The sequence below is a fragment of the Falco naumanni genome, chromosome 8, assembly GCF_017639655.2.
Source record: "Falco naumanni isolate bFalNau1 chromosome 8, bFalNau1.pat, whole genome shotgun sequence".
In the NCBI taxonomy this organism is placed as follows: domain Eukaryota; kingdom Metazoa; phylum Chordata; class Aves; order Falconiformes; family Falconidae; genus Falco; species Falco naumanni.
This window is the reverse complement of record NC_054061.1, coordinates 36,097,950-36,122,435: the sequence shown is the minus strand read 5'-3', so window position 1 is coordinate 36,122,435 and position 24,486 is coordinate 36,097,950. Positions and strand designations below refer to the sequence as shown.

The 24,486-nt window shown below is 35.5% G+C and overlaps 1 protein-coding gene across 2 annotated transcripts in view; it reads left to right on the top strand.

The window, feature by feature from the left end:
• PTPN4 (protein tyrosine phosphatase non-receptor type 4) overlaps positions 1-24,486 on the top strand; it is a 118,281-nt gene that overhangs the window by 80,645 nt on the left and 13,150 nt on the right. The window contains exons 14-25 of one of the 2 annotated variants that reach the window (XR_005829217.1): positions 5,626-5,760; positions 7,032-7,190; positions 12,236-12,395; positions 15,347-15,430; positions 15,513-15,569; positions 16,933-17,089; positions 18,585-18,751; positions 20,141-20,231; positions 20,318-20,379; positions 21,160-21,306; positions 22,876-22,994; positions 23,605-23,711. Coding sequence is in view for 1 of the 2 variants with exons in the window: in XM_040602694.1 (XP_040458628.1) it covers positions 5,626-5,760; positions 7,032-7,190; positions 12,236-12,395; positions 15,347-15,430; positions 15,513-15,569; positions 16,933-17,089; positions 18,585-18,751; positions 20,141-20,231; positions 20,318-20,379; positions 21,160-21,306; positions 23,605-23,733 (1,348 nt within the window). In the remaining variant the exon portion in view is untranslated. Of the gene's footprint in view, positions 1-5,625; positions 5,761-7,031; positions 7,191-12,235; positions 12,396-15,346; positions 15,431-15,512; positions 15,570-16,932; positions 17,090-18,584; positions 18,752-20,140; positions 20,232-20,317; positions 20,380-21,159; positions 21,307-22,875; positions 22,995-23,604; positions 23,734-24,486 lie in introns of those variants that run through there. The other variant, XM_040602694.1, reaches the window with a different exon arrangement.

Below are 24,486 nucleotides of genomic sequence, written 5' to 3'. Positions count from 1 at the left end.
ACGTGGTTTTTGTTCCTAGAATCGGCTTTTCTCTTTCTGAGTGTGTCTTTCTCAGACAGTCATTGTGGTGTTGAACAGCTTTTTAAGCTGTCAAGCAGTGGACTCATTTGGGTTGCTTTTGAAAGTTCTGCTATGTATTGGTTGCCTTTTGCTATGAAACCAGGAGCATGCCAGCATTAAAGTCAGGTCTGTCTTGCAAATTAAGTGGACGCTTAATTAAAAAAAAAATTGAGTAATTACTCTTGCTTTTGTTATTACCACATCAGAAGATTATTCAAGATCAGTTTAAAAACAAAACAAAAAAAACCCAAAAAACCCCAGATTTTTTTTTTCTAGAGCTATCCAGACTTACACTGTGTTTTCTTACCAATATCTAGTTAGAAACTGCCTTATTTGAGCTAATACTGTTTAAGCAGACTTTTGAATCATTTCATTGTGTTGTGGTTTAACCCTAGCTGGCAACTAAGCTCCACGCAGCTGCTCGCTCACACTGCCCCACCAGTGGGATGGGGGAGAGAATTAGAAAAGTGAGAAAACACATGGATTAAGATAAAGACAGTTTAGCAGGTAAAGCAAAAGCCACATGTGCAAGCAAAGCAAAATAAGAAATTCATTCACCACTTCCCATGGGCCAGCAGGTGTTCAGCCATCTCCAGGAAAGCAGGGCTCCATACACATAATGGTTACTTGGAAAGACAAGCACCGTCACTCCAAACATTCCCCACTTCCTCCTTCTTCCCCCCAGTTTATATACTGAGGATGATGCTCTGTGGTGTGGAATATCCCTTGGGCTGGTTCAGGTCAGCTGTCCTGGCTCTTCTCCCTCCCGGCTTCTTGCACACCTGCTCACTGGCAGAGCATGGGAAACTTGAAGAGTCCTTAATTTAGAGTAAGCGCTATTTAGCAACATCTGAAACATCAGTGTGTTATTCTCATTATTCAACATTATTCTCATACTGAATCCAAAACACAGCATTGTATCAGCTATGGGGAGGAAAATTAACTCTCTCCCAGCAGAAACCGGGACACATTTTAAGAGAATAACACGCATAGTACATTGAGATGTTAATTTGAGTGAGGTGTTTATTCAAAGCTGGGAAATAGTGATTGCCGCAAGCAATGACCATGTAGCCTTTGCACAATGAGCAGAACATAGATACAGAACACAAGACATGGAAGTAAAATTTCTTAACAGCCATTTGAATAAAAAGAGCAGTTATAACCTATGATTAGCAGGCCTAGCTGTTTGTCCTTAGGATTTTACTTTAAAATTAGGTGAAGTAGTATTCATGGATTATACTTTTTTTCCAAATCATAAAACCATTTAAAATTCAATTGTAAAAAATTGAATCTGTTACTGTGAAGGAGATGATTTGTAATAAATTTGATGCGTTTTGTGGATGATGCTGTTTTCTTAATCTTCATGCAGTACTAACTTTAGCATTTAGGAAACTGTTGCTGCAGTTTAGATTCTTCCCCCTCCCCGCCCCTTCTTAATTACAGCTATTCTCTTGGCCTCATTTGTTGCAGGATATTCAGAACCCAAGAAAACCCATAAGAATTCCCTGGAGCATAGTAAAAGTGAAAGTAGATAATCAAAGTGAATACAGTTTTATCAAAACATGAATTGAGAGATTTCTTAAAGAACACTGTTCTCTCTTAAAGTCCTTGCAAAATATTCTTATTTTGTTCAGTTCTGATGGTGTTTACTTGAGCTGAGAAAAGGTGGTTTGTGTGTGTTGTATGATAGTGGGTGGGTGTCTCGGTCATTTGTATTTGCAAACTCCCTGTTATTAAGTTGCAGTCTCTGTTTCCAAAGATCCAATCGCTTCATCTATGCATTTATTTGGTTAATTAAATAATTCCTCAGTTGCTTTAAATTGCATATATCATTTGTGGTGTATCTGCAGATTTGTACATAGTTTCAGACTCTCGGTCTGAAGCAGTAGTTGCCAGTTGTGCTGAGAGGTGCATTCCCCGTACTCCTTGTCAAAATACAAAGCAAGGCTGTGACTCCAGGTTGTATTTCTTTTTGGGATAGAAATGATTTAAAAGATTCGCACCTGTGTTCCCAAACAATACCCTCTTTCTTTCCCAGCTTGTGTGAGAATTTAGCACTTCGTCTGTGGGACACAAAACAAATTCTGTCTTCAAAAGCTTTTGTGTACTATAGCTGAGCTAATACAATTTGTCATGCTTTTTTTCAGTTGCATTATGTAATTTCATCCCGCTACTCAATTTTTTTTATTTGACATATTATTGCAGCTTGTAAGACTGTTCTTGAGTTTGGGGGCATGTAAAGTTTTCAGTCTCTGTCCTTACTCAGGTAGATAGGACTTCTTGCAACTTCTTTAGGAATATCTCTGCCAATACACCAAAAGTTGAATCTGAGAATAGTTTACTCTGTTAATTAGAAGTGCCCTGTGCTGGGATGCAGTAGAAGCATCCAGACTGAGCAGACAAAGGTGGAATTTAGAATTCCAAAGTTTATCAAAGAATTTAAAATATTTTTTGCACCTTACCCCCTCCCATCTCCTCAGCTGCACTCTGGCATGAGTAAGTTATTTGCATATTGTAAGGAATTAGTGATACAGGAGAAATTTGCAGGAAAATTTCACAACATATCTTATGTGTTAATAAGAAAAAAAATGTTAGATTTAAAAGTGTTGGTAGGAGAACTAGTATCAAAAAGCCACAGCACTGAGAAGTTCAGTGCTGCAGTGTGGTAATTTTTTCTTTGAAATTTCTGCAAAGACAGGAAGTAGAGGCAACAAACATGAGAGGGTGGGACTCTGAGGTTAGAGCTGTTAATAAAATAATTGAAACGAACATTTGCTGATAAACGCTGCAGCTGTTTATCATGGTAGTAAGGTATTATGGCTGAAAGAGCAGACCCTATCCACAGCAAACGGTGAGTTTTCTTAACATTGGATTTTTTTGATAGGGACGAAAATGATGCTTTTCTCATTTTAGAGTTATGTTCATTTTTTGCATAGATTGAGGAAGTTTTCAAAAATGTAGTTACAAACTATGACTTCAGAGACAGTGCAGTGGGTTCTTTTTTTTGAAGCAGTCAAAAATGTAATTTCTGGAAAAACTTGTTTTTTCCCTTCCCTATATACTTTTGTGTCTCTGTGACTTAATTTGTTTTATACAGGCAAGGATAGTGCCCTTTCACTGTTGCACACTTCAAAAAAACCCCAACAAACTAAACACAAACCAAACCAAGTTTCTTATGTTCTAATTGTTGCTTTTTCACTGAAGGTAAATAAGGTTCAATAGCTGCCTTTATATGTCTGTCAGAAACTACTGTATCTGCAGTCCCACATTTCCCTAATTTAGCATTGGATGTATTATGTGGCTCTGCATCTTTCCCTCAGCCTGTTCTCTAGGCAGAGCTGGCTCTTGGTGCTAATCTGCTGACTGCCAGCATGCTGTCAGCAAGGTCTAGCTAATGATAGCTTTGATTAGTAAACGAGTACTGAACAGATAACATTAGACAAGCATTTCACTTCTGCTGGTTTCTTCTTATTTCATTTGTTCAGAGCTGCTCAAATTTGCTGTGTTTGTGAAGAAAAATATGTAAGTGGTTTAAGTTGCTCACATCTGAAACACATTACAGAAATTGAAATGTTGGTTTAATTGACATGATGTCAAGCTAATTACTTCTTGAATCAAATTTATACTGCTTAAATACAGTGAAGCGTGCTAAGAAGCTGGATGTGCTTTTCCTCAGGAATTAAATAATTTATATTTTCCCTGTTTTCAAATATCAATATGCTGTCAGATTATTTTTTCCCCAAGTGGAAAAAGACTTGAAACAGTAGTATTTAGAACAGCCCATCTCACTTAACTGTCTGATGTTTTCAGCTGTTATTCAGTAAGTCTTTAGAGCAGCAAAGCAGCGTGCAATACATGTTCAGAACTGCTTGGGGATGTAAAAACACACACAGATCACAACTCCTTTAGTATCAAACACACAGTGTTGACATCATAGAACTTACATATTTCTGCATGAAGATAGATTATTTGATATGATGCTTGATTGGTTATTGTTGTAGAATTTTTTGATAATATGGGGGGCAGTCTGCTTAAGGTGGTGGCTTGCATTGAATTTTAAGTTCCATGAGAAGCAAAAATGTATTTGTAATGAAGCTTCTCGTTTTCAAAAGGATGTAATTCGTTTGCGGGTAGTTCCTTAATTTCTGAAAGTTCCTTCTTTCTGGACTTGCACTTTCAGTAAATTAGTAATGTGATAATGATGGAGATAAGGAACAGTTGCCTTGTGTCCCAGGGACAGGAAAGGCAGAGGTTATTTTGTGATGTGGTTGTATGGAATTGGGGAAAGAACTGAAGGAGTTACGCTGATACAATAATATGTTGGCACCTCATTGTGCAAACCTGGAGAGTAGAGATGAGTATAGTGATAGAATGTAAAGGCAAATGGGAATGAAATTATCAGGGCACAAAAACCTGAAGTTGAGGTATCACTGGAACAAAATGTGGTTGGGTAATGATAGAGGAGAAATTTGAACTATATAGCACTATCAAAGTACAGTTAAAATCCAGTGACACGAAATATGCAGGACGTTAAAGGATTGTTTAAAAGAATTGTTGCTGGCTAAAGAATTTTCAGTTGAACACAATAAATAGCAAAAGTCTGGGTATATTTAGTCGCAGGATAACTGAACTGTCTAACGTGATGCTAAGAAAAAAAACAACCACAATTCTCAGATGATTCATTTGATGATTTCCAGTATAAAAGGGAAATACAGTATTTCACAAGAGATTGCAAGTATGGTCTTATTTGTGCTTAAGAAATAGGTGAAAGAAACAGCAGAAGGGTATTCTAGGTATGCTGGGATGACTGGAGAACAAGAAGAAAAATTTCCTCAGTAACGAGAAAGGGCAATAAGTAGAAAAATACAATTCCTTTTGTATAAAAACACTGGTGATAACAACCTTTAACCTGAAGGACATTTCTGGCACAAAACCAAATGAAGTTTGGTTACCCCCAAAGAAGTTTGAATAGGACAACTGCATCTGTCTTACAGGTAACAAAACATGTTCTGGAAGAAAGCATGTCACCTTGATGGAAAACCCTGATGAGTAAACAAAACTCAGTAGCTGTATTGCCTTGGTGACGATTACCACACTTTCAGTTCTTCTAAGTCTTTGGGAAGTTTTTTGGGCTGATGTTTCTACTGCTTTATTTTTCCTGAGATGGCTAAATAGTTGTGTTGCTTAGAGGTTTTGGTTTGGTTTGGTTTGTGGGGTTGTTTTGGTTTTGATTTGAATTTTTATCTCTCAATGGCTGTTTTGAGTCAGGTTCTCTCCGAGGCATTAGAAATGCTTAGTGAAGTTTAGTGGGTTCCTCTTCCACCTTTCCTGTCCCCCTCCCAGCCAGCAGTATTTTATGACTGTATTTCATTGACTTTCCTGTACAAAGTACAGAAAATGAAGTACAATATAATGAGAAAATGCAGAACTGCCTGTGTAAATATAGTTTTGCATTATTGTAATCAGGTTTCCTATTATAAAACATCAGTTTCATTGCAGTGAATTTTATGTAATTTTATTGTTATCTCATAGTTTTTAGTTAGTCGCTTTACTTTCTTCTTCTAGATCCCCCAGTAAACCCTTGGCACGGAAGTTAATGAGTGGAATGGACTGGGAAGTAGTGAGTAGGAACTCACTGTCTGATGAGAGGCTGGAAACACAGAGCCTACCATCACGGTCTCCACCTGGAACCCCAAATCAGTAAGCAGCACCAGATCTTCTCTCCCTAGAAGTGACTGTCTAACCTCTAATGTGAATGACCTACTGGTGTGAAAAAAGAATTCATGCATTACGGAGACAACAAATTTTGTGCTGAGTGGTTCTCTGGAACGTTTGCCTCCAGATAAGAGAAACTATTTGGGGCTGAATTTTGGGTGCTTCTCACTCAACCTATAAAAAAGTGTAAGATGTAGCATGCTACCTTAAATTTGAGAGCTTGACTATTCTCAAGCACAGTTAAAACTAAATTGTTCATTTGGCTAAATAATAATAATAATAAAAAATAACATCTTGGTGATATTTTAGAAATAATTGATTCTGGTTAACACCACTTCTTAAAACATTGGGGAAGATTACTTAATGAGAAATGCTTGCAGTTTTATTCCCCTCAATTTTTCTGCATTTCCTTTCAAAGCTCACTCTTTTCATATGAGAGAGCTTAAGGTTTGTGTTAGTGAAAAATCATTCCTGAAAAGAGCCACTTTTCTCAGTGTGCTGAAACTGGCTTAAGGATCAGTATTATCCAATTTTGTATTGCATAAACCAGAAGGTTTTAAGATTCTTTGGCACTGCAGCATATTATTCAAAAGGCTGTTGTTGTAAATATCGTTAGCTTTTAAAAATTAATGTGAAAATTGTGTAATAACGACACTTATAGCAAAACATAACTTGATCATGCATGTTTCAAAGCATTTTAAGAAAGATGCCTATGCCGCTATGCTGTTTTTGAGATGGGAACATTTTGGTTCACATAAAACTCTCAGTGCAAAGCTTATAATTCTTCTAGGAGAAGAAGCAGGAGATAAAATGTTCATCTTAATCAATTCAAGTTAAGGTTTGCCATGAACAGAGCCAGGATTTCTCCTCTCAGGTATTCCTTTTTCTTCTCATTGACTGGACTCTTAGTCCCGTAGCCTGGTCATTGGACCTTAATGCTTTCAGGCTCCTTTAGTTGAAGGCGATGGGGGGAAAAGGAGAAAAAAGAAGAAAGAAAAATATTAGCCATTTAGTGTTCATGAAAATAATTTTTGAACACTTTAAAAAATAAAATTATTAAATATAGCATGTTCATCTGACAACATAATTGTTTCAGTGATTTTTTTTTTAAACCTTAAACTACTTAACAAAAAAAATGTATATGAACATATGCTTGCACTGAGAGGAATTAATTATTTTATCATTCCTTTGTAGCAGGGTAAGAAATGTGGGTTAATAATACTTTTTTCACATTGCACTGCTATTATTTCTCTTAGTCGCAACTCTGCCTTCGCTCAAGAAGGAGCCCGGTTACGACCCTCATCAGTTGGACATTTAGTGGACCATGTAGTTCACACTTCCCCAAGTGAAGTATTTGTAAATCACAGATCTCCATCTTCCACTCAAGCTAATAGCATCATACTGGAATCATCACCGTAAGTTCTGTTGGTTGTTACTGTGTGGTAGCATTCAGGGCTTCTGAAGATAAATAAGAAATCTTTGCCATTAAGAATTTGGTGTTAAATGTTTGAGTCGGAGAGAGCCAGAAAAGCTAATAAAAAGGTAGCTGTTGCTTAGATAGTATTAGTGCAGGTCTTGGGGAGAAAATTATTACAGGTCTTATTGAAAATTAAATTATTAAGTAAAAACCTACCTCTGACATGCTCCTAGTGCAGGATTACAATACCTGCCCCACCTGCCTGCCCAAAATGTGGGTTTGCTGTAATGTGACCATTGGTGTCTGGATGTCGAAGTGAAAGTTAATTTTTTTGATAGAACTGAACTGGTATGTGATAAAAGTTTTTAATTCCCTTGAGTTTGGAAATTTTGCTTTTTGTCAAGGCACAGAAATATGAGTGAGATGGACAAATTACATAGAATGCTGGGGTGCTATAAAGGTATTTTGGCTAAGGCTTCTAGTATGTTTTGTATATTGTTATACTTTTTTTTTTTTTTCTCAAAGAAAGCATTATCAGGCTTTTTTTCTGTTATGCTGAATATTCTTGATATTGTAAGTTTACTATGCTGTGTGGGTAAAAGAAAAAATATGATTGTGTTTTAAGTCCAGAAGAATGACAAACAAAAAAATGTTGAGTTATTCAAAGATTTGAAATAATCGATAACTTGTGGCCAGAGTACAGATTACTTGGGGAAAGAAGATGCACAATGTATGGCTTATTAATACTGCCACTGTACCTCCTTATTTGTGTACACATACACATCTCTATGGGTAATGCTAGATTTGCCCTCATAATTTTGTATAATCTCCGTTAGCAAGGAAATTAACTGTTTCAAAAGTATTTGAGAACTATAAAATAGCATATACGTAATTACAGGCTTATAAAACAAATTGTGTGTCTCAGGAAAAATTACTCTGGGAAGGTATTTGAACACAACTTTAATTTTTTGCTTGGACTGTACCTTCAGTTTTAACAACTACGCATAACTTTGGAAAGGGAAATACAATAAATTTTTTTTTAAATTTTTACGTAAAATAACACAAGATACTTTTTGTGTACAAATTTAGGGTGCAATAGTTATTATTTCACCATCAGCTAGTTACTTAGCTTTCAGAGTTATAAAACAGTAATTTGGCCTAATAAAATAAATTCTCCCTTTTTGGTGGTCTTTTTTAACCTGTTCGTATGACAAGGTGGTTTCAAAACTGGAACACTTGTGAAACTTTTCTCATATTAGAGTTTTGCTGTACAAAGGCCACACAGGGGTAGGTTCCTTCTGTTCTGAGAGTTTCAGCTGAAGTCAGTTATAAGAAACACTGAACGGTAGAGTGATACCGTGAAGTAAGGACAATTCTTAAATATTCTCTTTTATTCATATACCACTAAATTAAATTGTAAAAGATGTTCCTGAGTGTCCTTGGGATTTTTGTATTTAATACCTGATTATTTGTGTAAGTCACTATAGAAATGAGTCTTAAAAAAAGAGGAAGTGGTTTTGCAAATTAGTTACGAAACTATGGTTGTTCCTTTTGATGATTTTGCATTTCTTACACCGGAGCGGAAAAAAACTATTGCTATTGTGTCACTGTTTTGGTTTTTGGTTTTGTTTTTTTCCCATGTTGGAAGCTTAAAAGTGGAATTTGATCTCCCAGTATAGATACCTGGCATAAGATATTTTTAAAAATGAGGTTGCTGGCTGTCAAAAACACATGAATCCCATTAGGGTTTTCTGAAAGTTTCAGGTGATGTTATTGATTCAGGATTTGAGATTTATGAAAGACATTGGTAGTCATGAAACTCATATTACTATGTAATTTAAAATTATATTGTTTTACAGTTCAAAAAGCTATTTCTTAAACAGTATGATCTTTCAGAGTGAAAAGATGCGAGTAGTGCATCTGCTCATTTTGGGGGAATTTTAATTGATTGAATTTACATATGTAAGAAAGTCAGAAGGGTATCGTGACAGTAGGTTTAGTGATCTCTAAGTCTGGAGTCAACACAGCAAAAGAAATTCAAATTTCTGTTCAGTTTAGAAAGATATTGTAGTTTAGCTAATAAAACCTTTAATTCCACATTTTTTTCTTCATTTGCCTGTACTATTGAAAACAAAATTGACACTATTCTGCTTGTAGTTCCATGAGGTAAGTATAACGTTGAATTCCAAAAGTATATGATATGCGTTCAGGTTTATAAATTTATGGGGGTGTGTCTGAAACTTTTGCTTAATATATTAAAAGGTCAGACCGGATATCTGTAACAAAAATACCCAAAGCTTGTCAGTGGCAGGGTATGTGTGTTGTTTTATTCTTATGTAAATTGCTGAATGCAGTAACAGAGAGTTGCTTTGCCTGCAAAATAGGCTGCTTTCACTGCCATTGTCTAAGCATTCATAAGAAATTCAAAGCTGACTGGGCAAATATAAAGCAATGAAGTTTTTGCCCAAGGCTCGATTGTTAGTTCTCACAATTCATTATGCTAATATATTACAGTACTTGCCTTGCTGCCTCTAAAACGCTCATTTAAGTAACTTTTCAAATCTTTTCTATAAGTTCGTATGTTCAGTAGGAATTTATTTGTGTTTGTTGACATGTATGTGCAGACATCTAGTCAAACATAAGATCCCATCTTTTACTTTTATCAGAATGACTTCTTTTGTGTCTCTACTCATGTTTTCTGTTCCTTTTTTATTCAGTGTAAAAATCTCAGGAGTAATTGTTTACAGGAAAATAGATAACCATGTTGCCCTTCACTTAAAAGGCTGAATGTTCTGTGCTGGCCAGACTTGAGTGAATAAAATACATAGGCAATTAAAAAGCTCTGGGTGACCTTTGTAAGTCATTGGCTGAATAGTTTATAGCTGCCTTGAAAATTCATTTTGCAAATGTTGGCAAGCGTTATATTTTACTCTCTTTCATGAAAATGAATTTAGAAGAGCTGCTTATCCTCAAAAATGAAATATAAGGATGATACACTCTACTGTCATTTGCATTGAAAAGTGTTAAGAAATATTTTTATTCTCTAGCATGTTTTGAATATGAGGTTCTTCAGATATCAGATACTGAATAATTAGTACTTTTAACACTGCATGAAAAAATTACTTTCAGAAAGTTAAAATTAAGCAAAACCATACAGAAATAATACTGTTATGATCTTTTCAAATATGTTGTTTTCATACATTGACAAAAAAATTTTATCAATATTTTGCTTTCTAGGAAAATTGACTGATTTTTTTTAAACAGAAGTGGAAAATGTGTGGTTCTTCAGTTTGTTACATTTCTTACTCAGTTTTCATGCTTTTTGAAAGAGGTTCAATCTGTATGTGAGATCACGGTAGACAATTGTGATCTGCTTTTTTTGTTTTTATTTGAAAACCTGTATCTGGGATCTGCCTGCCTTTAATTGTATAGAAACAAATCATACAGTATGGAATCTGATGTGTGCCTTAGGTTTTCTTATTTGCAGCAACTTGAAATGTTATGCTGTCTCATGATGAGTCTTACCCTGCTAACAGGCTACTGTGGTTAGACCAGTTAAATACAGTAGGACTGCTCAGGTGCTTACTTGTGCTTTTTAGAAGGATTTTACGCTATGAGTTGCTCCTACAGCTTGCTGATAAAAAAAGGGGCAATGTGCTATTCCTGGCTTCTGGGAGAGTACTTCACTACCTGCCTGGTGGTTGACCCTGTGATAAATCAGTTCACCTTGTTGAACCAGCAGAAAGCTACCCCGGCTTGTCCAAAAAGTCAGTGTATTTTTTCTTGCTCGGTAAACTGCCTTAGCCAAGGGAAGAGCAGCAGAGCACTTCAAGGAAGGGGCTGTGGGTGAAAGAAAGAAAGAAGGCACCAGTTTTTCGTGGTAGTGTTCTCTTTAGATTTAGCTATAACCTGTAACTTTCATTCTTGATGGTTTTTGCATTTGCCACTAGTATCAGTGGGCTGTTGTCATAAGTCATTAAATTGCTTAATAATGCCTTTTAATGTGGCTCATGGGGAGAAACGCATGTATCCTTGCCAGCGTGTGGAAACTGGTATTCAAACTAAGTTAATGGGAACTATATGCTAACTGCCATTTTGGGCCTCTCAGAATGTTCTTCTTAATTCTTAAATACAAAGCCATGCAATGAAAGATGAATCATGTATTTATATAATACAAATTATACAGTTGAGCTTTTATTCCAAAAGGACTAATAAAGGAAATTATCCATATTATATGTAAACACAGAGAATATTTTTATTAATCTACAAGAGACTGCTTGCAGATCTAAAACAGAAATAGAATTTCTGCTATTTTATCATCAGTAATGGTGTTATAAGTCAACTAAAAAATGCATGTGATGAAACAAATGTTTCAAAGCTGTGCATGTTTCAATGGGGAATATGTTCAAAAGAGGGGGAAAAACCAAAGTTCTCTTGAAATGTATACATATACTTCTAAACTGAAAAGTTAGAATTTAACACTATCAGCTCCAGTGGGCTGTTCAAATAAGTGCAGGGGGACAGTTGAGTTGTCTTCAGCTTGCACTCCTGTTTGTAGGTTAAAAGCCAGTGTGTGAGCACTTTATTATGCTGCTTGTGTCTGTTTTTAAGATCTAAATCGCAGGTGTTAATTTAAGATGCAAACTAATTTATTTTCTTCCTGAGGAAAACATATTAAGTGACATACCTATTTTAGAATTTTATTTCTTTTTCTAGCAAGAATGCAGAGTATAAATGCAGTGAATTTGATAATATTCCAATATAAAGTGGGTTAAGAGTGCTGAAACCCTTAAAGTCATGTATACAAGTTGAACTTCCTAGTTCTGTATGCAGTTGTTTGTCAAGAAAAAGGCAGCAAAATATCCAAATGTATACTTCCAATATATTCCACCACAGTACCTTTTTGAGATTCTAAAAGTACATACAGATATTCAGCTGTGAAACTTTTGATTTTCTTCTAGCATTTTTGGTTTACTTGGAACCCTGAAAGAGCTGTCAATAGCTCATGATTATTCCACCTTATACTTCTGTTTTGGTACTTAGATCTCAAGAGACTCCTATAGATGGGCAGCCTCCTGCGTTACCACCCAAACAATTTAAGAAGAACAGTTGGAACCAAATTCATCATTCACACTCACAGCAAGAACTGGATAACCATATTAATGAAACATTTGATATTCCTGCATCACCTGAAAAATCCACAGTAAGTTTCTGGATTCGGTTTAATCATTCTGCTTTCTATCAGAATGATAGTGCTACCTCTCATGAACTTGGTCATAATGCATTTCACAGAGCTGTTGTGTTTGTGCATTGCATTGCGGCATTTCCATTATATATACCATCTCTTTGCTAGCTCCCGCTGTTTTTTCCACCTGCTAGAGTCATCCGTTGTCATCAAATGACTGTGTTGGGATGGATATGCAAACATTCTGAACATCAGCTTTTCAGCACATGCAGAGATCTCTAACCTCTTCTTGGAGAAGTCACTTACCATCAGTTTTAAATACCATTGCAGACACTACCACTGGTGTTAAATCTAGCTTTTATCAAAAAGCTGCAACTGAAAGTGTCTACCAGCTTCTAGAACAGTTTTGTCAGGAGACGCTTCTTGGATCTGTGGTTGCATTTCTCATCAGAATTTTCAAGGAGGAGATTCTACCAAGAGACCTGTGACAATGAATGTAAAAATCTGGGCAAAAGTTCTTTTCCCACACTTAAGAACATATTAGATGAGTAAGCTAGCCAGTTGATTATTGACAGAGGTGAGATCTCACTTGACCATTTTTGTGATTTTTGTCCTTCCAGAAGTTTTCAAAAGGTTCTTGATTTTATACTGATGTGGGACAAGAAATGTTTTGCAGGATGGGAAAACTGTTTAACATCCAGATCTAGCAAATACTGTATAAACAGTTTTGCCAACCTCAGACATTCAAAATTATGAGTCAGTTCCCAAAATTGATATTTTAGAAATGCCTTTGGTTTATTTTTATTTGCACTTGAAACTCTAAGCCTAGGGTGCTCTCTCAGGCCTCATTACAAAGTTAAGATGCTCATAAGCCCCATATTTAATTTCATGGCTGGGGTTTTTAATAAAACACACAAAAGTGAGACTTGTAAATGTATGAGCATTTTGGGAATGTTTTAAAAGTATTGGCTTTAATTAAATAATGAAACAGAATTTTTAACAGCTTTATCTTCTGTCAGTGCTTACCTGAGTCATATTGAAGTTCTGTTTTGAAAGATGACACTACTTTACTCATCAAGTTTTTCTGCTCTGTGTTATCTTTGCCAAATTGACAAAAATAACTTTCAGCTGTTTTTTTAACTCTTTTCAGTTCTGCAAAACCAACACAGCTGTGTGAGAATGAGATTCTTTTTTCTCTGTGCATTGTCAGTGTGATTGTTTGCTGTGGTCCAATGGGCCACGTTTATGCAGCCTCACTTAAGGCAGTGCACTGTTGTAATTAAAGTTCTAATTTGGACTGCTGATGGATTTTTATTTTGGGCATTAGAGAAGAAGGAAAGCAGCACAACTGAAATTTTGTGGAATTGTAAATTTAGGATTTGGAATGTGGGGTTTTGTTTGGTGTTTTTTTTCTTTTTTCCCTGAAGTTGCTTTCCTGACCAGAATCCATTTCAGATTCCTGCACCACTGAAGTCTCTTCTGCCACTCCGTCTCAAATATTTTGGAGGAAGACTCCTCACTATTTCAACTTTATTTAGCTATTGAATTGCCTTCATCTGTTGTATGTATGGAGAGTCTATTTAGAAAGGTAGTAGGACAGGTTTGGGAATGACAACTTTTTACTCCATCTGCAATTCCTAAGTATCCAGTTTGAGAATATCCAGAAGTATTTGAAAGCAGGTGTGGTCAGGAGTCCCTTCAGTCAAACAGTTTAATGATGATACGCAATGCTCTCTTCAGGTTTTTCATTATAAACTGCTGCCCAAAATAGCCTCTTAAATCAGGCAATTATTATTCCCTTTTTTCCTGGGGAATGCAGTGACACAAAAGTTGCCGAATGCTGCAGGTGAGCATTTGGTGGTTGTTCCTTCTGCCCAGAAACCTGAGCCTGGTCTCCCGTGCCAGTGAATATAGGCTAAAATGATTTGCATATGATCAGGCATCCTAAGCACCCTTCCTTCTCATAATGTATCTTACTGTTACTTTCCTCTCCTTCCCCTAATTTTTCATCTTTTCATTACTATGAATGTGTTTGGGTGGGTTTGTTTCGTTTTCACCAAGAACTTAAAACACCTGGAATTGAGTTAACTTTTTGTGAGCCAAGTTGAGATTTCTTCTACCTATTGAACCTGCAGGTTTTGAACTTCCTTACATATAGAAATGTTTGCTTTAACTTTTTTTTTCTTCCTTTCTGAATATGAGTCTTATGTTTTGTCTGTAATTGGTAATGTTGAAAAATTCCTTGAAACAAATTTCTTTAATAATACTTCACATCCTCACCATAGAAACAGTAGCTGGTGTTCAGTCTGTGAAATAAATACTGATGGGAACAAACTAAAAATAACTTTAATGGCACTAAGTTGATTTTTCCAGATTATAAAAGTATCTAGTATTCCCCAGTTTATTGGTAGTTCCTTTAACAGTGGTGGTGTGATCAGAATGAAACCAGCTGAAGTTGTCAGAGCTTCATCAGTGGCAGAGAATGTGTCACACAGGGGATATGGAATCAAGATTTTGCTGCCAAACTTGTCCTTGTTTACTACTGTCATATTGCTGTTAATAGAAGCAAAATTATACCTTCAGTTACCTTATTTTTCATCTTTTTACATTATTACTGCAGGCTTTTCACTGCAGTCTTAATTAAAATGAATTTAAGGAGTTTCCGTTGAGTTAATGGTTCTTCTTAAGACTGCTTGAAACTAGTTAGTCTTTTCTCATACTGTTTCTTTCTTTGAGCTTTCTCAGACATAACTATGTTAAAAATTTGTCCTGTCATAGACTCTGAAAGGTGTAACTTTTCCGTTCTAGGCAAAACTGAAGATAAGACATTTGCACTACTAACTGATGTTTTCTCAAGTGTCCAGGAGCAATTACTTGATGAGGAAACTGCAAAATTATTGCATACCATATCCTCAAAGTCTAGCTATGAACAAAACAAATACTAATATAATAAAATTTTTGTTTACTAGCCCAATGGTGGTGTCCCCCATGACAATCTTGTTATGATCAGAATGAAACCAGATGAAAATGGAAGGTTTGGCTTCAACGTAAAGGTAATATTACATCTCTTCCCTGCATGTCTATGAACAAATAAAATAAATTGTGATTTATTACTAATTAAATTTGTTTTTTAAGGGTGGATATGATCAGAAGATGCCAGTAATAGTGTCCAGGGTAGCTCCAGGAACACCCGTAAGTTATCAAAAAAACAAACTTGGTAGCAATATCTGTGTATCTTGAAGTATGTATTCAAAACTAAATTATTTCATAGCTGCCTATGAAAATCAGTTTGTGCTATAACATTATGATAACAAAGCAGATTATGTGCAGGAAGAATTTGATGGGACTACCTGAGCTATTTTTAAAAGTTCTTCAGCCCTCAAAAGTATTTTTTTCCTTATTGAAACAAAGTTTAATTCCTGAAAATGACAGGGAGTTACAGATGTTCAATATGCACTGTTTCTCGAGTTGTGTCATTCTAAAAATACATTTGCTTTATTACTTTTTTAGATATAGGCATTCATATAATTTCACATAAATTATATATTGAAAGAGTCTTTTGGTATGTTAAAAAAAAACTAAAATAGCATTTCTCTCATTTTAGTAACAGATGTACTGAATAAATCCAAGATTTAGATTAAAATCATACAACATGAATCATTCATCAGGTCTGATTACGTGTTGTTACTGGTGTTTAGTGACTATCAATAGTGTCTTTAAATGAGGCACAATATTTTGTCAGTTGATTGCCAAAAATACTGACCTGGTATTCAGCTGAGTGGAGTCAGCTCTGCTTACACCTTTTAGAGTAAACTGTTTATTTGCTAACATTAAAGTAGTACAGTTTCTTTTTTTTTTTTTTTTTTTTTTTTTTTTTACTCTGAAACTATTAAAATGTTTGCCAAGAGCATTGTTCTTGTCCCTGTTAATTACGATCTCTGAAATATTTAATAATATAGATAATTTTTGCTGAATTAGCACCACCTCTAAGGAGAAGATAGGTGATGGCACATGTTCTTTCTTTTCTACAACAATGTTTAGACGATGATTATAGTAATGATTTTTATGACCTGATTCCTGTCTCTGGGATTACTGGCATTTCTGCATTGTCTTCAGTTCTTGTCTTACTCTTGTCATGATGGTTGTGATATTTCACACCTGAAGTGTTTAAGCCTGTGAAATTGATTTGGATGAGCCTTTGCCATGTTAGTCCCTTCCCTTCAAAGATAAGAATGTCCTGCTTTTTAATTGCCTATACAAAATGTGATTCAGAGAGAGGTGCTTTCCACTTCACCCAGGGGAGTGGAGTAACAGCTGCTGAAAGATGCTACAGTTGACAGTCCCAGTGGCAAATTGATTTGTTTCTGTGCATGGCACTGTCTTAGGTATTGTGTAACACTTAAATTTATCATTTGAATACAATGCAGCAACCATAGCAACTAGGCTGTTGGAATTCAAGTCCCCAAGTCTAGTTACTTTAAGTTGCTATTTTAAGGTGAGAAATTGGAAATGGCTTGTTTTACATATTCTTTCCCCCCCCCCCCTCACCTTGCAGGCTGATCTCTGTGTCCCTCGTTTGAATGAAGGGGACCAGGTTGTACTGATCAACGGCAGGGATATAGCAGAACATACCCATGATCAAGTTGTTATGTTTATTAAAGCTAGCTGTGAGAGACACTCAGGGGAACTTGTGCTCCTAGTTCGACCCAATGGTGAGTGATTTGTACAGAATAATAATAATTATTAAAAATAAATAAATCCACACCTTGCTTTCACTTTCTAACCTCCATTTTGTGTCCTGAGATGGAATGCCTCACATCTTGCTAAGAAAGAACTCTGTTTCTTGAAAAGGGGTTGCAGCAAAACAATATATTGTACAAATCATGATCAACTCCATACTTTTAAGGAGCTGTGCATAACCAGGTGTTGAAAATTAATGGGGAAGTCAGAGATCAAATATTTCTAACAGAGCCAATTTAAGTTTTGTTCTCACTCTCATTAATAAAAATGTCCAGAAAGCTGTATAGAGATTGAAGGTAGTTTCTGAGATTGTTGTTATTCTCTTAAGGAAAATAAACATCAACCAAACAAATAAAAATCCCTCATCAAACACCCAATGTTTAGATGACTTTGAAAGTTGATATATGCAAGATCCTTCCCTATGTTTTCAAAACAATCCAGAATGACTGGTAACATTTCTACTTAAGGAGGCTTAATAGAAGAAAGTGCTAAAAATGCAGTCTAAATAACAGCTTGTGCACTATATTAATGAAATACACTGTTGGAACATTGCCAGCATATGGTCACTGGATTTAATTCTGCTCCACATCCCAATTATAATACAGTTGCAGAGGAAAATGCAAAATGAAAAATAATGTTATTTAATTGGAATAATTGAAATTACTTTAGGAGAGTACCTCAGCTGCCTCATAAAGATTTTTTTTCCTTTTATTCACTTATTTGTGCTCCCCACTTACTTATGCTCTCATTCTGTAAGTTGTCTTGCAGATTTTGTGTGCTTACTTTCCTTTTCAGACAAAATTCTTGGCTTTGTTTACAAATTTACTGAAACAATTTCTGCTTGTGTGTTTATTATCTTTTGTATTCTGGATGAAAACATTTGAGTTGTAGAAGGGAGGAGTTGCCAGTTTCCTCCTTTATGCTCATGGAATATCATTTAAAACAGGGTTTCAAGCAGCATATGTCTGTTACGTATAGTAGAAGATGCATATTATTTTTCAATTTATTTATAGGCAGGGCACACATACAGAATTGATAGTAATGGCATATATTGATGCCATTTTCTCAGGTGGTCTGCACATCTTGCCCTAATTACTGAAGCCTAAAATCAGTTCAAAGTGAAATAAAAGTAAAAATGTAAATGCAACTATAATGATTTTAGAGGCATGATGTGAGAATCTGAGATTAGGGAGTTCCATCAGACATGAGTTTTGATCAAAATTTTAGTAGTCAGTGGTGTGCTTTCAACTTAAAATTACTATTAAACAAAAAAAGATAGTTTTGTTATGGATGATAATGATCAGTAAAAGCTACTTGTGCTTGCTAATGGGGCTAAAATCGGTGTGCTAAGAAAATGTGGATTTTTCTACAGGAGAAACACTTTTTTTTCTGTTTTAAATAAATGATTTACAGTTTACTTGCAAACAGCACATTCAGTTAGAGCCTTCATACCTTTATTTGTTATAGCTGTCTATGATGTTGTGGAGGAGAAGCTGGAGAGCGAGCCTGACTTCCAGTACATCCCTGAGAAATCTCCACTTGATGGTGTCCATCAAGATGATAATGCTCTGAGGGAATCCATGATTCAGCTGGCAGAGGGGCTTATCACTGGAACAGTTTTGGCTCAGTTTGATGTGAGTACTGTGTTGCCTGTAGCTGTGTGCAACTTCCAAGTCTTTTGGGACAGTAATTACTTTAAGCAGAGCAGATTTCTGTTAAATTTTAGTAAAGTCAGCATCTTGTAGCAAAGCAGCTGTCTTACACTCTCAAAAGAAAAATAACAAAAAAATTCCAACCTGATATAAGTGCAAACATATGGCATAGAATAATCCTAAAACTAGTTTATTTAGTGGGTTTTGTTACAAATTTCTTTACTGATTGCTTACAGGTTTTTGTGGTTATCAGGGACCTATGCTAATAAAATAATTTGAGATGAAGACTGAAAAGTATATACCAAAATATGTGTTCTGTACTCAGACCTTCATTCCAATTCTAAGTTACTGTAGAAACTGAACGACAGCTGAGCTGTTGACATTTTATGTGCGATCTCAGTGAGGGAAGGTAATGTTAAGGTAACCCTTAAGGGTTAATGTAACTATGTCTTTATAAATAGTATATTTTTGATGACATATTTCAAAAGAACAGTGCACTTCCTGTGGGGCCCGAAGGTGCTGAAAGCTATAGTCTGTCTTTAGCGCTAACTTGTGCCTTGATAATATTCCATCTTTAATGCATGAGATCAAGTGAATTAAAGGAGGAAGGAGTTAGTTTGTAAAACACAGCAGTGTGAATTCTGTAAATTCCTCACCAAATGGAGACCTAGCATTATATATTGCAACATATATTTATGAAATATATGTATATACTATTCCTAAGGAACATTGGTAAAATTAACTTACATATATAGAAAAAAAAATTGTCTCAAATTGATGTAAAATTCCTCCTTAACCATACATTTTCAGTCTCCCAAGCAGGTTCAGCGTTTTTAAAGTGTTTTTTAAAGTAGATAATTTCATTGATATTGTTTGCACCACAATGGTTGTGGCAGTGCGTGGCTAAGGCATGAGGGGGCAGGAATCTCTCAAAGGAGATTTTGTGCAGGAGAAGCACAGGGTAGCCCAGGATTCCTTCTACAGTTATTAAAATATGGAAGGATGTCTAGGGAAAAAACAGCAGCAATGTAGGTAGATGCCTATAAACAAACTGCTTGCCCCAAATCACTGCGTGCAGTGTCGATATCAGCCATTTCTCCAATATTGACTTTTCTCAGGATCATTGTTAGTATGGAAGCTTGAAATCTAATGTTCAGTTTGTCTTTAAACAAATTGTGATGACGTCTTAATTATTTTCAGTGATCCCACAGCACAGCTAAATTCGTAGTGTTTTCTTTTGAAAAGTATTTTCATGTGTGTTGAAGCTACCATTGCTCAGTACTTTATGTTCTACAAAGTACCTCCAGGCAAATAATATGATAATGAGTCTTTTGCATCTGTTATGGCCTGACCATGGGTTTTGTCTTTTAGCAATTGTATAGGAAAAAGCCTGGAATGACAATGTCTTGTGCCAGATTACCTCAAAACATTTCCAAAAATAGATACAGAGACATTTCGCCTTGTAAGTATGTTTCTATGTATGTGTGTGCTAAAAGTACTTCACTGTGGTTAGTAAGTAAGTAACATCTTTCTAAAACTTATTTTCAGATGATGCTACACGGGTTATTTTAAAAAGTAATGAAGACTACATCAATGCAAATTATATAAATGTGAGTAGTATTTTAGAAAGAACTTCTGATACGAAGTAATTTTGCAGTTTTTCAATGGAGAAGTAGATTTAAAAAAATCATAAATTTAGTTCAGACTAGGACGGCTGATAAACCTGTAATCAGATGATTTGGAATTTATTGTAGATATACTTATTTGCTAATGCTTTGTGGCAGGTGTTTTTATTAATGAAACTAAGAAAAAGAAAAAGTGCTAATAGAAGCTAGCCCTCTACCAGAAGAATTAATTCTTCCTTTCTGATGACTAATGTGAAAGTAGTGTTCAACATCAGTAAAATTTAATCTGGAAGCACCTTTTTTACTCCCTCCCCACACCCACCCACCCCCCACCACCCCCCGCCCCCAGTCAGTAACAACAAAATTACAGCTACTTACTTTGCCTTTCAGGAACAAAAAACAGATTAAACAAAATTCCAAGATCAATATTTTAAAAGCTAGTGTCAGAAACCCACAGACCATGCAGTCTTTGCATGTGAATTATTTGCCAACTGGTCTATTATTTCTTTTTTTGACCATTAATTTTTATTCTGGCAACTACATAGCTGTCAGTTAATATGTGAAGTACTTGGATCTTTGTAATACTTTTGCACATGAAACACTTCAAGAATTTTTTTTTATCTGTACCAATCCATGTTTACTGACTTAAAATAAATAGAATTAATATAGTTGGTGGTTTTTAAATGTATTGATTACTAAATACTATGTTTGATGCCTGAATTACATTGCTGTAAGAGTTGAAGTAATGACTTTGTCTTGTCTTAGATGGAAATCCCTTCTTCCACAATAATAAACCAGTACATTGCCTGTCAAGGTCCATTACCGAACACTTGTCCTGATTTTTGGCAGATGACTTGGGAACAAGGCTCATCTATGGTTGTAATGTTAACAACTCAAGTTGAACGGGGCAGAGTAAGTAAAAGATTTCCTTAAACCCTACTTGCGTAATCTTCTAAAAATCTGTTGATGATTAGCCTTTAAAAGATTAGTGGAATATACTATTATGACACAGGTTAATGGTTTTAAACTAAAAGATGGTAGATTCAGACTATATGTAAGGAAGAAATTTTTTATGATGAGAGTGGTGAAACACTGGCACAGGTTGCCCAGAGGAGGTGGTAGATGCCACATCCCTTAAACATTCAAGGTCATGTTGGATGAGGCTCAGAGCAGCCTGATGTAGTTGATGTCCCTGGTCATTGCAGAGGGGTTGAATAGAGGACCTTTAAAGGTCCCTTCAAACCCAAACTATTCTATGATTCTGTGACTTTTTTTTCATAAGGGCAGTGCATTCCTAGTATTGTTGGATTGATGACTCTGGCATTTTAAATCTTCTGTTATTGTTAATGTGGCTGATACTTAAACTTTGTTTAGTTCTGAAATATATTGAAGTCTTCACGTATTTCTTAAAATATTTTTAGGTTTCTTTGCTTGATTACTCTAAAGTAAAAAGCAACAAGAATTTACTTTCGTAAGATTTTTTTCTTTAAATTTCAAAGGAAGGAACTCCAAGAAGTTTCATCAGTTTTTATCGATTAGTCCTCTGATAAGTAGAGAGATTAATTTTTTAAGGCAGCCTAACACAGCTCTGTAGTGTGTTAAGATCCCATGCCTGGGTGGCTGTCTTTAAGAGAATCCTTGATAAGCCTGAAAGCTAAAATTTTTCATAAAATCTTCTTCTGTGGATATAACCATCTGTTTAATCATATGAAAGAGTCATTGTCCTTTAAGTCATTTTCATACAAAAATGTGTAAAAAGAGAGTACTGGTAATGAAGTAATTGGAGTTATAAATTACTAAAAATAATCGTGTATAGTGCTGTAAAAGGCCTTGGGTGTATTTTGTGGTTTGTTTTTTTGTACCGTTTTTGAGCTATAGCTTCTCCTTAATAGCTTTGTTTATTATGTAGCTTTGTCCTTTGGAGACAGGCAAAACAATCAAATGTGGTCATACACACAGTGGAGTTCCAGAGTTACTGGGTTTATAGTCTGGAGCATTGACAGTAGCACTGGCTGATTGAGCGTGTGGACAGAAATGATGGTCTGGCATAGTAGTTTAATGAAATTTCTCCACATTCAGGTTTTCTTTTGAAGATAGATTTATAGTAGGTTGTAGGTGTTCTGATCAGTTCAGACTGTAGTTCAGCTGTCTGTATATATTCTAACTTTTTAATAACCATATATTTGCTGGGAGGTCAGGCCTCTCTAATTAAAATAATTGATGCACAATTGCAGTGTTTTTAAACGTTTTTTCAGTGACTCAATGTTTGCATGATGCTGCCTGCTCCAAATAAACATGATTAGAGGGAATTTCAGTACAAGTGCCCTTTTAATTTAAGTTTTCTTTGCAGATCTGCTAAGAACAGACTTGCAATAGCAGTTCTCTGAGGTTCCCCCACCCCTTCAGTAATGATATTTGTGGAGTTCTTCGGAGAGCTGCTTAATAATGAAATAAAAGGACTTATCTGTCTTATACCCATAGGCAGACTCCCTGCTCTAAAGCTGATCATGAGGCTACTGACATCACTATCCCACTGCATGCCAGGATGTCTCAGTGGAGCAGGAAGTCTGCAAATCTGGCTGCTTTTAAAGAATCGCCAGGTGGGTTGGAAAAATAAAAGTACACTTGAGCTGAAATGACCTCTGTAATTAGGCATTTAAGCAATATATCTGAAAACTTTAGTGTTTGAAGTATTCATTCACATTTGATGACTTGACCAAGAACCTTTGAAGTCTACCATCTGCATCCCCCTGATTTCTGCATTAGTTTAGCAATTTTTATTTTTGCTTGTCACCTTTTTTTCCCCCCTTTGTTCTTTTCTCATATAAATGTGCTTTGAGAAAATTAGATTAGGATTTTGGAGGTCAGAAATGTTTATAAAGCAGCATCTTTTTCACTCAAGTCTTAAGATGGAATATTTATAGATATACTTTTTTCTTTTTAAATTGTAACAAAAGTTAAAGGCATCCATCTTCAGTTAAACTAACCTCAAGAGCTGGTGCATGTGTTCTCTTGAAAAGAGAACCAGGAAATCTCTGTGATACCTTGTTTTATAAACAATTAAGTAACACAGTCAATTTGGTAAGTAAATTAATAGTTATTACAAAACGATCAAAATAGTCTTTAACAAAGGCATAAGGAACTGGAGAGAATGAAAATAATATGCTGTGAATTTAAACACAGGCATCTTTAAAAATGTGTTGACCTTAGGTTAAATGCCATCAGTACTGGCCAGAGCCATCAGGAAGCTCATCATATGGGAATTTCCAGATTACCTGCCATTCAGAAGAAGGAAATCCTGCTTATGTCTTTCGAGAAATGACATTGACTAATCTAGAGGTAAAATAATAATATATTTTTAAGTATTAAACTGTGGAAACCTCACAGACTAGCTAAAACCTGTTCAGACTTTCTTTTCAACTTTGCGGCGTATCCACATAAGTGTTTATTTCTAGAAGCCTTTAGAAAAATACTCATACTGCCACGTACTTATAGTATAAAATCTGCTTATAGAATGATAAAAAACTTTTTCTAGCAAAATAGCACAAAGATTCAGTTTCCATAATCATATTAATGGGATTTAAATCACACTAAAGATGTATTATTTGTCTTAAAAGTCTTTGTTGGTGTCTTTCATGCCCTAGCCAAAGAAAAAGAGTAATTAAAGAAGTTGAGAAACTTGTGATTCCCTTGATATTTTCAAAACATGAGACCGTAGAGGTATTTCATTATTGCAACTAAAAATCTGTCTTTGTAGAGGCAAAGAGTTCTTAACAATTCCATCATGAAGGGTACATGCAAGTAGATGGAAGATAAATCCTGCTGAGAGAAAGATGAATTGGGATTGGTGGCTACATGTAAACAAGGACCTTCTCAAACGTGCATTGCATGATTTTCAGGGCATCTGTAGTTTTCAGAGACTCCTTAGCCAGCATTTCAATCTCAGAAGAGTTTGGAAATGAGTATCTGGAATTTAGTTCATGTACTCATTTCTCACTGTTTGGGCTACCAGCTGAGATGCTGGGTGTATAGAGCTGCCTTTTAGTCAGTTTGGAGTTAAAATTCCTTCCCTGTGTCCTGTTGAGACATTTG